Source organism: Dasypus novemcinctus, chromosome 9 (genome assembly GCF_030445035.2).
Source record: "Dasypus novemcinctus isolate mDasNov1 chromosome 9, mDasNov1.1.hap2, whole genome shotgun sequence".
NCBI lineage: Eukaryota > Metazoa > Chordata > Mammalia > Cingulata > Dasypodidae > Dasypus > Dasypus novemcinctus.
This window is the reverse complement of record NC_080681.1, coordinates 109,633,835-109,646,413: the sequence shown is the minus strand read 5'-3', so window position 1 is coordinate 109,646,413 and position 12,579 is coordinate 109,633,835. Positions and strand designations below refer to the sequence as shown.

The following is a 12,579-nucleotide window of genomic DNA, read 5'->3' as shown; positions in this document are numbered from 1 at the left end:
TTCCCTTTTTCAGACTCTAGTCTAAATGATCTGGTCTCCAGAGATGTCACTTTACTGCTATTCCTGCCTCTTTAATGATGTTTCCTAACCCTAGTTTTAGACTCCTTTGGGCTATGCTTATTATATGCCGATGGAGGCTGTCATGACCCTTGGCTGCCTTGATTTGTACATGTGTTCTGCAACTGAAACCCTAAATACCAATGTTGCAACCTCACAGCCTAAAAGTGTTTTCATAATCTTGGAAGGCTTTCACTTCAAAAGTGTTAGACCCAGCTTAAAAGTGATAAGTTATGTATTGTTTTAAAGGAGAGTTGGAGAGGGGGTAAGAATAATAGAGAAATTGAGTGTCCAGTGAGGCATTTAACTAAACCCTTATTTTTGTTTCCACAAAGTATGTTTTAAAAATCTGCTACTCTGGAATGTTAGCACTTAAGTTTTGCTGGTAGTATACTACCTTAAAAACAGTACTTTCCTCCAACTTCCATTTATGATTTTTCTTATCTAAACAATCATGGTAGTTTATTTCATTAGATGTTTTGAAAATCTCCTTAAATTGCTGCTGCATGATTGAGAGGAGAAAGGGTGAAAAGTGATCCATTTCAAATTATTTGCTTAAAAATGTCCTGTTTTATTAGTGATAAGCTCCTTTTTCTTCATAGCTGTTCTTGAACCTCATTAGATTTGGAGATGAATTTTAATGGTAGACTTAATAAATTATTATTTTCGCTTTCTTGCTTGTTATATGCATACGTATTATGGACCCAATCTGTATTCCTGTAAACACATTTCTAGATTCTTTTTCTTTTGCTGTTTCTCCCAGATCTCCCCTCCGATTTTAACCCTTTGGGGTTATGTGCAAGCTTGCATGTGTCACATGCATTTTGTTTTGTTTTGCCATTTTTCAGGCTACGATCCAGGTAAATACTTAAGGGTATATAACAAGATAGCAGTATATATCTGGTGGAGGCTGGAGAATGAGAAGTTCCACACACACAGTTAAGATCATAAAGTGAAATACTGAAATTGGATTATTTTTCTTGATAAAATTTAGTGTGCTTTTCAAATATACTGATTTCTTTATTCTTTTTGCTTATTAGATTCAGTCATAATTATTTTGCTTGGACCATTTTCAAGAATTAGGTCCAGTAGAGCAATAAGTTGGCTGCTCAACAAGCTGCATAAGTAAATAGTACATACCAACAGTAGAAACACATATCCTTTGCTAGATGTTTTTTCCATCATGGATTTCTTCAAATACCTAAGGAGTGACTATTTCCTCAAGTGTCTCACCTTCAGGCACATGCATTCTGGCTATGGAAATTTCAAAAAAAAGTGTAATCAACAGTTAGAGAATATTATTTGAGACTTTATATCTTTAATTTGACATTACTTAACTGACATCAAATTGGCATCAGTTCATCAGCTTTTACAGTTACCTATCATTCCCAGCCTTTGAAGCCCCTGCATAGCTCTGGCCTTTATTCCGTTGTATTTCTTTTCTGCTGCCCTTAATGACAGCTGCTTACTTTGGGTCATAGGGTTGTGACATCAGAATAATTTATCCCTCATCCCATCTCCTTTGTTGCCTTTTTTTCTTTTTAAGGTTTTTGCTTTTAGTGGGTTGAAATGGTGCAACGAGTCTACTTTAGGGGTGTTGGTACATAGCACTGATGCAGTTGATCTGTTTTGGGATCTATTTCCTCCCCAGCACAGGGGATTGACTAGAAGAATCTTACCCTGTTTTTAAATTATTACTTTGTTTGTCTTCAAAACACTTTTGTGTGTCGAACCAAATAAACAGTTCAGTACCAAAGTCAGTACTTTGCCTGTCTTGCAGCGAGGACACTTGAGCTCTAGAGACAATGACTGTCATGTTCAGGGCCAAAGCAAAAATTCCTGTCTCAGATGAGAGAAATCCTGAGGCTTGAGTCTTCCTCTCAGTTGTGCAGAGAATTGTTTTTTCTTGTCCTTTTCTAGGCTTACTGAGCCTATACTCCTCATGTTTCATTGTACTTCTTTATTTTAAAAAATGAGTACTTTTATTTTTAATAAAATTACAATGACCATTCTAGTAGTGTGTATTGTTGGAAAGCAATCTTGAGTTGTCATACCATTTATGCTACAGTTATTTCTCTAAAGAACATTTGACTTTATAATTCTTGTCTGCAGAGTTTCATAGGTGTGGGTTAAATTTATGAATTTGTAGTTTACAAAAATACTGAGGGCTTATTCTTTCATAAGTTATGCCTGCTCGTTTTTTAAAAATTTGCTTCTGTTGGAGAATTTTAAAAATATGTAATTTGAATATATCTGTAGGAAGGAGTATGAACTAGGAAAATATTTAATAAACTACCTAACATGGGGAGAGAAAGTCCAGCATATTTGATAAAAGTATGGACTTTAAAGCCATGTAGACTTAGCTTCAAATACTATCCCTGACCCTTACACAGTATGTGATCTTAAGCAAGTTTATTTTCCTACTTTAAGCCTGAGTTTTCTCATCTGTAAATGGGGATGATAATTTTTCCTGTTTTTACAGGGTTGCTATAAAAATAATTGAGATAAGTCACATAAAATACTTAGCTAGTACTGGAACAGAATAATTACTTAAAAAATTATCTGCTCTTATTGCTGTTGTTATTATATTTTTATCTTCACTATCTTATTTAGTCCCATTAAGGGTATTAGCTTCAGTTGCACAGGTGAGGAAATTGAGGTTGCCATAAGTTTAGTTACTTTAGTTACCCATAACTGTCCAATTCCAAAGTCTGTCCTCTTTTTCTTTGACTATATTGTGCCACTTCATCTTTTCTGAATGCTGTTTATGTGTAATAATTCATATGACCTTCTCAAACTCTCCACTGTTTGTAGGGAAAGTGTCATTAACTTCATTTTCCAACAACAGGTACCAGGAGTGTCTTGCTCAAGTCCATTGACATTTTCTCCTTCTTGAAATGGGAATCTCTCCTCTGTTAAGTAGAAAGTCAATATAGATATGATAACTTACTGCAAAATATGATCCTAGAGTCTAGACCAGGATTTTTTTGGGGGGGGGGGGGACTATAAAGTTCATTAGTGAGATAATTAGTGAAATTTGAATGGGGTGTATAGATTAGGTAATAGTACTATGTAAATATTAATTTCCTGATTTTGATAATTGTACTATGGTTATATAAGAGAATATCCTTGTTTTCAGGAAACTTAGGCGTAAAGGTGTATTATGCCTGTAACTTTTGAATGGTTTAAGGAAAAAAAACAATGTACATTTAGAGGGTGAGAATGATAATACAGATAAGATAAAATGTTTAATTATTTCTAGACTTTTAGTGAAAGGTATAAGGGAATTCTTTTTTTTTTTTTAAAGATTTATTTATTTATTTAATCCCCCCCCCCTCCCCCGGTTGTCTGTTCTCTGTGTCTATTTGCTGCATCTTGTTTCTTTGTCCGCTTCTGTTGTCAGCGGCACGGGAAGTGTGGGTGGCGCCATTCCTGGGCAGGCTGCACTTTCTTTCCCACTGGGCGGCTCTCCTTATGGGTGCACTCCTACCTAACCACTGGGCCAAGTCCGTTTCCCAAGGGAATTCTTTGTACTGTTTTTTTCAGCTTTTCTGTAAGTCTGAAATTATTTCAGAAAAAAAAGTTAAAAAATAAAAGTAACACATGCTTCTTATGAGCCAATTCAAACGATATGACAACGTGTAAGCATAAATAAAAGCCCTTAGTGGTCCTGCTCTGGAATGATCACGGTCATGTAATTTATAAGTATGTTTTCTTTTTTTCTATATAAGCAAATGTGTGTATTTTTTTTATTTTTATTTTTTAAAGATTTATTTTTATTTATTTCTTTCCCTTTCCCCCCCTCCCCCAGTTGTCTGTTCTCTGTGTCTTTTTGCTGTGTGTTCTTCTTTGTCTGCTTCTGTTGTTGTCAGCGGCATGGGAATCTGTGTTTCTTTTTTTGTTGTGTCATCTTGCTGCATCAATTCTCTGTGTGTGCAGTGCCATTCCTGGGCAGGCTGAACTTTCTTTCGCACTGGGTGGCTCTCTTTACGGGGCACACTCCTAGTGCGTGGGGCTCCCCTACGCGGGGACACCCCTGCGTGGCATGGCACTCCTTGTGCGCATCAGCATTGCGCATGGGCCAGCTCCAAACGGGTCAAGGAGGACCTCCCATGTGGTAGACGGACGCCCTAACCACTGGACCAAATCTGCCTCCCTGTATTTCTTTTTTAACAAAAATATGAAAGCATTTGGAAAAGTTATAAGGGTGATATAAGTGATATAAGCATAACGTGATCAGGTAGATGATTATTGCTATTGAATGTATGAAGTGTGATACTTTATGTATGAAATGAATTTCTAATGTTCATACTATGTTAACACAATTTTTTAAGGGTCTGTGGGTTGTTTATTCTTTCCTCTTTTCCTATTCACCCTTCCTCTATCCCAAGCCCCATAAAGTCTACTGTTGAAAGTGTTTTTAAAGCAGAAATTCTGAAATTCCAAACTCTCCCATTGTACTAAATGCCTGCATGACTTATTCTTTCTAATAAAATGGCATACTACTCCCATTTACCTTTCACTCAGAGCAAGGCTGATTAGATTCATTTCTTCAGAGTGTGAAGAATGGTCAGTCAGAACAGATTTGGAGCAGGTGCACAGTAATCCTTCAGGCAGAAGCTACATTTGTTATCTTCGTTGATGTTGCCATGTGCAGGCATCCTTCTCAGTCACCTCTGTATCATCTCTCTCCATACCTTTATTGTATATGTGTGGCTTGATAAAAGTCCTACTGTCAGTCCTAAACACTCTTACGCATTGCAGGTCATTCATTCAAGAGATATTTGTTAAGCTCCTGTAATGGGCAAGGTGCTGTGCTAGGCTGTGAGGATAAAGCAGGGCAGCTCCTTTGTTCTTGTGGACTTTATCTAAACTGTAAATTATACAAAATATTATTTAATTGTAACTGTGGTTAAATGTTCTCTTAGTATAGGGTGCTATGTGAGCATACAATGGGGGGAGGGGCCAGGCTTTATACTTTGGGGCCCGGACAGCCTTTTTCGGGGAAGCGATGGTTGTGCCATGTGCTGAAGGGATTAGTAGCAATGAAAGTGCTTTGTTTAGATTAAATTGTATTTAGTAGGGACCTTGGCTATAAATCATAAAGAAATTTAGAAAAATGAAAGAATAGTTTGAATATTCCCAATTGAGAGGAAGACAACCAGTAGTTTTAAAGATAAGTACTGATTATCTGATTAGAACATTGTCTTCTCTCTGAGACATTATGGAATTCAGTAGAAGCCCCATGACAGTGACAAGTTTATACCATGGACCAGTCCTTCCCAAATCTTAATGTACATACAAACAGCCTTGTGGATGTGTTTAAAAACACAATTAGATTAAATAAGTTTGGACTGGACTTTGAATTTCTGCTTTTTTAAAAAGCCCATACATGATGCTGATGCTGTTGGCTTGTGGCTGACCCTTTGAGTAGCAAGAGTATAGGTCACAAATGGCCAGTGTGAATATAAACCAGGCAAGGGGCTGAATGCATTTTCTAGAGGTGATGTCCAATTGGGAGAGGTATTTGATAACAGAGAAGACAAAGCAGTTTGGTCCAGAGAGTATCATGCTACATACTGAATGCTACAGTTGGCATTACAGAAAGAAAAGGAAATAGAGGGATTGGGATGGATAGCTACTCGCATATCTACTGAAATATTCCACAGTTATTTCTGTAGTAAGGGCCAAGTGAACTAAATGGCCATTAGTCTGCCTAATGAAAAGGTCAGGTACTAAGGATTGATGGTCACCCAGTGGTTATTATGTGGGCTCCAGAAAATGATCTAGGTGACAAGCAGCTGGAGATACTGGAAAGAAGAAGTACTTTACTTGGAAATGGAGATTCTCATTAATCATGTTTTAATCCATAGATGGGGAGTATTGCTAAATGGATTCAGGTTGAAAAGTAGTTGTAAATGGCAAAGGTAGGAATAAAATGGGGGGAAAAGAATCTTACAGTTCATATCCACTTTAGAAGAATCATCACCATTGGGAAGCAGATGTGGCTCAACTGATGGAGTGTCCACCTACCATATGGAAGGTCCAGGGTTTGGTAGCCAGGGCCTCCTGGCCCGTTCGGTGAGCTGGCCCACGCGCAGTGCTGCCACGCGCAAGGAGTGCCGTGCCACACTGGGGTGCACCCTGCGTAGGGGTGCCCCACGCGCAAGGAGTGCACCCTGCAAGGAGACCACCCTACATGAAAAAAGTACAGCCTGCCCAGGAGTGGTGCTGCACACATGAAGAGCTTATGCCTCAAGATGACGTAACCAAAAGAGACACAGATTCCCGTGCTGCCTGATAAGAATGCAAGCGGACACAGAAGATAACACATAATGAATGGACACAGAGCAGACAATGGTGGGGGGGAGGAGAGAGAAATAAATAAAATAAATCTTAAAAAAAAAAAAGAATCCTCACCATTAAGCCTAATAATTGCAGGTGTTCCTTCCCCTACTTGGCACCCAGAATAGAAGTCTGCAATACCATCAAAAGGTTTGCCACTGTTTAAATATATTATTATGGAAAATACCTTTTTGTTGAATTAATGCTTTAATTTTGTTCAAGATATTTTAATAATTATTAGCAAATTTATTTGGATCAGAGGATTAAAATATCAAATTAGCCATAAATCATATAATAAACTGTGTATATAAAAATAGTTTAATAATCATGTTCTCTTCATGATTTATTTATTTATTTATTTATTTATTTAATTCTGCCCCCCCCCCCCGGTTGTCTGTTTTCTGTGTCTATTTGCTGAATATTTGTCCGCTTCTGTTGTCATCAGTGGCCCGGGAAGTGTGGGCGGCGCCATTCCTCGGCAGGCTGCTCCCTCCTTCGTGCTGGGCGGCTCTCCTTATGGGTGCACTCCTTGCGCGTGGGGCTCCCCTACGCGGGGGACACCCTTGTGTGGCAGGGCACTCCTTGCGCGCATCAGCACTGCGCGTGGGCCAGCTGCACACGGGTCAAGGAGGCCCGGGGTTTGAACCGCGGACCTCTCATGCGGTAGACAGACGCCCTAACCACTGGGCCAAAGTCCGTTTCCCGTCTCTCTCTCTTCATGATTTAGAAGAACTATTTTGGAATACTATAGTGGCTAAAATTCTAATATTCTCCCTTTTTAGAATGTCATCTCTTTGGAACTGGCAAAATCTTATGACCTTCACAGCACTGAAGGAGAGGAATTGATTTGAATTTCTATACTGATGAGCAGTCATTTTAGATTACTCGTCTTTTAACCTTTGTACATGTACCTGTAGAAGGATAATAGGCATACTTTACTGAATCAAGCAGGTGCCTTAAACTTTCGAAAACCCTTTAAGACTGAAATAACTCGACAGAATTCAGACTAGTCCTTTGTTAATTAGATATTCTCTTGATTTTAGAGGCAGGCCTCCTAAAAGGAAAACTTGAGGAAAGCTGAGGGTACTGCATATGTTTGTCAAAGCTCAAGTTTTGTTAGATATCTGTACGTCTACATTGCTACTCAGTAAGAACAGGGTGTCAAGGAACATCAAAGGTATGAAAGGATTGCTTGGAAAGAAATGAAATAGGTACAAAGGAACCCCCCTTGAAGTTACAGAATTGAAACAGAATACTGTAGTCCACTGACACAAAGATGATCACTTTTATATTCCAGTAGATTGAAGTGATGGAGTTATTAAAAAGTATTCAGCAGGCTGTCGTTCTTTGAATAATGCTGTTTAAATAATTAAACAGAATGTTGTAAACTAGACTGGCATCATGCCATGTCTTGGGGACATTTTGGGCAGAGAGCAGTAGGTAGAACAAACCTTTGCCTGGGGAATCAATGGACTAGGCATGACTAAGGTGTGTACCATGTTTCATTCAGCTACATTCCAGAAACAGCCCCAGGGAAAAAGTTTTAATCAGGAAAGTAAATACATATCTATGCCTTTGGAAAAAAAGGCCATAGAAACATGACTGAGAGAGGCTGTTATTCCTTTTCCAAAACCCAGAAATGTAATTCTGGAAACAAGGAAAAAAACTTTCAGTTTTAAAGTCAAGCAGCTTAGAAATCTAGTTTTAAACTAGATTTGTGCTACCAAATGCCTGCATTACTGTTGTTCCTTCTGATACCACGTGCGTTGCTCTGCTAGGGCAATAACAGATTTAATACCTTTCATTGTGGACAAGGCTCCTATCTTCCTCTGGCAAACAGAGCTGTAGTGGAGTGAAACCAAAAGGTAGAACCTAGGATTTAAGACTATGTTGTTCTGGTTTTCCTTGGGAAACCTCTTACTAGGAACTTATTAATATGCCCAAAGATGCTCTAGTAATAATTGGTATTAGAAATTGACCCTAGTCGACAAGTTATATATCATTATGAATACTCTCCCATTGAAGGGCATATGTGTCTGTTCTTGACATCTTTTGCCTGTGCAGTTTCATAAGCTATAGAGAGACTCCTCAATGCTAGATCCTGCATCCTGCTCTTCCCACCCCCCAAGTATATAAATATTTTTGTACTTTATTTTAATATATTTCAAAATTATACATTAAAAAATCTTGATTTTGTTGCTCATGGTATATATTCAAATAGCTAATTTGATCACATCATTATTGGAATGTTTGTATTGCAAAATACCATGCAAGGCTTTAGTCAAAGTTGAAGTGAATTTTAGATATTTTCAATCAGTAAATCTTAAAAATCCTTTTTTTAAAATACCTAAATTTAATCTGCCCCAGAATTGACAGGGTTGGGGATATAGAACTAGGGACTTATTAATAAATAGAATCTGAAGAGTTCTCATCCATTATGCAGCTAATGAACTAGAGAAATGGGCTTTTCATCATATTAGAAATATTTTTTTATCCATACCATTTTGGATGTGTTCTAACAGCTCATCTAGAGCGAGCTGGGAATGCACATTGACATCTGAGCTAGAGCAAAACCTGTATGCTTTAGAATTTTTTCCTTTAATGTACAATCTTGTAACCTCCAGAGCTCTTACTAGTGATTGACATCTGTTTCCTAAGTTACCTTTTGCGCTCCTAGTTATTTTGGGAAGTCATTTGGTTTTTGTTTGGTTAGTGCAGATGAATACTATATAGAGAGGCAAGAGGAGAAAGGGGGTGGGGAGAATATGGAATTCTTCAGGCATGTGGGGAAGTGCATCAAGAATTTCAAAGACTCTGCAGACAGATGTAGAGGGGTAGGGAAATAGCAAATTTGAAGCCTTTCAACCGTGACATTTTCTTCTAATGAAGAACAGCTTGAAAGCTGTAATTTTCAGAGTGTTGGAGTATTTTGAAGTCAGACACTTAGCTGATTTTTAAATAGTGGTGAGATTTAATATTTTTTTTCCGCATCTTAAATGGAATTAAGCATTTTTGGTCATCATCTTATCTTGATAGCTGTGAGGCTCAGAATGAACATTAGAGCTTTCAAAATTTAGGTGCGTCATGGCAGCATCTTTTTCTGCCCCATTATTTTCATGGTATATGAAACAGTGTCTCTTTTAAAAGGAAACAGTACGTTTTCTTTTTCTAGTTTTTCACAAACAACCTTGAATTAATTTTTTATGTTTATGTTTTGCAGTACATTTTTATATCTGAAATTCCTGGTAGTGTGGGCACTTGTCCTCCTGGCAGATTTTGTCCTGGAGTTCAGATTTGAATACCTGTGGCCATTCTGGCTTTTCATCAGAAGCGTCTATGACTCCTTCAGATACCAGGGACTGGTATGTTTACTAATACATGTTTTCCAAGTATGAGGGATTTAATTACCCTTCTAAGAAAATCTTCAATAACTGATAATGAGCCTGTTTAAAGTAGGTTTTGTTAACAATACTTAGATGAGTATTCTGGGATGAGTTAATAGGGCCTGGGGACTGAAACTGGTCTCTAAGGATATTTTGTCTAAATCTACTGGTCAAATTGTTATACTTTCTCCTCCTCTTCATTCCTGTGAAAAGAAGTGAGGGAGTGGTGGAGAGGACTTCGGGATTGTTCAGTCCTCCTCTGAAGTCATTCTGCAGCCCCTAGTGATTGAGTTAGAATTAGAGCAGTGATTCTCAAACTCTTTGGTCTCAGTTAAAGTTTATTGAGGACTCCAAAGAGCTTTTGTTTGTGTGGGTTAAATTTATCCATATTTACTCCATTAGAAATTAAAATTAAAACTGAGAAAATTTAAAAGTATTTATTTATGCATTTAAAAGTAACAATAAACCAGTTATGTGTTAATATAAATGGCATTTTTAAGTGAAAAATTATATTTTTCAAAGCAAAAAGAAATGAGTGGCCCCATTTTTGCTAATTCTTTAATGTCTAACTAATAGAAGACAGCTGGATTCTGTTATCTCCTGAATTCAGTCTACTGCCATATCACATCATGTAGCATCTAGAAAACTTTACTGTACTTATGAGAGCATGAGAGTGAAAAAGTCAGGTAACATCTTAGTATTATTAAGAAAATGGTTTGACCTTGCTGGCCTCCTGAAAGGGTCTCAGAGACCCCCAGACCACGTTTTTGAGAACTACCGTTAGAGCAGGGGCACGGGCACGGGCATGGGCTTGTTCCTTTGGTTAACCTGCTAGTTGTCTTGTGTCCTACAGCCACATCCTAAACCAGTAAATCTAATACCCAGTCCTGGTGCTTTGGTCTGAGCAAATCCATGCCTTGAAAAGATAGATTTTGAGCTTGTGCCCTTTTGGAAAGATAATGGTGTATGTACAAAGGAGGGCTACTTTATTAACATCAGCATACCTCTTAATGATATTGTGGTTCATCTGTGCTCCAATAAGACTTTTTGTCTTAAAATTCTAATTCTTTCAGGTAACCCACCTGTGAGGTCCAAATGAACTTACTGTGGACCAAATTAAACTTGTTTTGGTCTAGTTCTTCATAATTTGAGGATCATAAATAGTATTACTCTGTAATGTTCAATTAACCACTACTTTTTATATAGATTCAAATTGGTTTTAAATGTTTAAAATTTCCTGTTAACGTTGCTCTGTAGTTACTGCATGGCAGTTTCAACATGTCCAGCCTCTGAAAGTAAAGCTTGTGTTTGAAAGTTACAAGTTCTAAGATGTGTTTTTATTTTTTTTGTTTTTCTCTTTAGGCCTTCTCAGTATTTTTTGTTTGTGTAGCATTCACATCAAATATAATATGTCTGCTGTTCATCCCCATACAATGGCTTTTTTTTGCTGCTAGCACATATGTATGGGTTCAGTACGTCTGGCACACAGGTAAGTCTTAATGATTTCTTAAATGGATAGAAATCTCAGATTCATATTTTTAAACGTTATTTCTTTGAATTATTTGGAGTTGAGTTTAAGGTGGATATTTTAAGTTGCTTTTACTTAGTAGATTATAATATACTTAAAAATATGTATTTATCTTTTTCATTATTTGAATCAAAAGTTTAAGCCTCAATGATATGACATCTCAACTATAGGCATTTCAGTTACTGACCCTCAGAATAAAGATATCCTTTTTTTTTTTTTTTTAACTGAAATGATTTCTGTTTAGATGGACTTGAACACAGCCATGTGCCAAATAAGAAAACGTTCCTGGTGTTTCAGCATTGAGGGGAATATCAGAAGTCATTTAGTAGAAGCCTTATTTGGCATAAGAATTCCCATAGTACCATGGCACATATTTTCACCTCTGATTGAAAATCTTCCTAAAGCTATACGTCGGTTATTTCAAACTAAGGTCCAATGAGATGTTTTGACAGCTCCAGCCCACTGTGAAAGCCTGAATGTGTTGTTCACTGGGGTACTCACAGAGTATCACACTTCTCTGCAAAGCTGCCTGCAACTTGATTCTTAGGCCCAGCTCAAGCTGTAGGATTTTGACCACTATGGGAGCGCCAAATGATGAAAGCTCTCTGGAGTAACATTCATCTTCTTTTCAAAGCTGCCAAGAGATGATGCTGGTCCATGTAGAAGACGCAATTGAGCTGTGCTATTTAAAGTATCCACTATGAGTATGCTTTTCTCCATATTTAGCACTCTCTTATATCTGATTTGTTTTATAAGCTCGCATGAAGGTATCATGATCTGCTTTCCTTTAATTAAAGTGATTTTTCTATACCTTACTTTTTACTTGTTTTGCTTGTCCTGGGCCTCAGTTTAAAGTGAGCTGCCCTGTGGTGGACTGAGATACTTCTTGTCACTCTCTCTAGGTCTTAGTTTCTTCTCTGTCATATGAAGGTAGAGTAATGTAGCTAATGTCTAAGGGAGCCTTCCAGTTCAAAAATTCGATGACACTGATAAACTACTGATTCCCTAAATTACTCAGTGTCTTAATAGTTAAAGAGAAAATGCTAACTATTAATCAAACCAGTTGGGAGCTAATTCATTAGTTGACCCTCAGGGCAGCAGTGAAGCTGTTGTCATAAATGATACTGGCCTGACCCGGAATAGCTAAATTGTGATATAATGTTTAAATTTGGGACAACTAGTATATTAAAAAAATCACAAAACAAAACACACACACACAATGTTGTGTTCTTATTGAGTCAGACAAATATGAGTACAATTTATATG

General features: G+C 37.5%; 1 protein-coding gene across 1 annotated transcript in view; it reads left to right on the top strand.

Moving 5' to 3' along the window:
* Window positions 1-12,579, top strand: part of MACO1 (macoilin 1) — a 56,857-nt gene that overhangs the window by 4,958 nt on the left and 39,320 nt on the right. Inside the window, exons 2-3 of the mRNA XM_004485098.5 lie at window positions 9,623-9,764; window positions 11,148-11,274. Of these exons, the coding sequence (XP_004485155.2) occupies window positions 9,623-9,764; window positions 11,148-11,274 (269 nt within the window). The remainder of the gene's footprint in view (window positions 1-9,622; window positions 9,765-11,147; window positions 11,275-12,579) is intronic.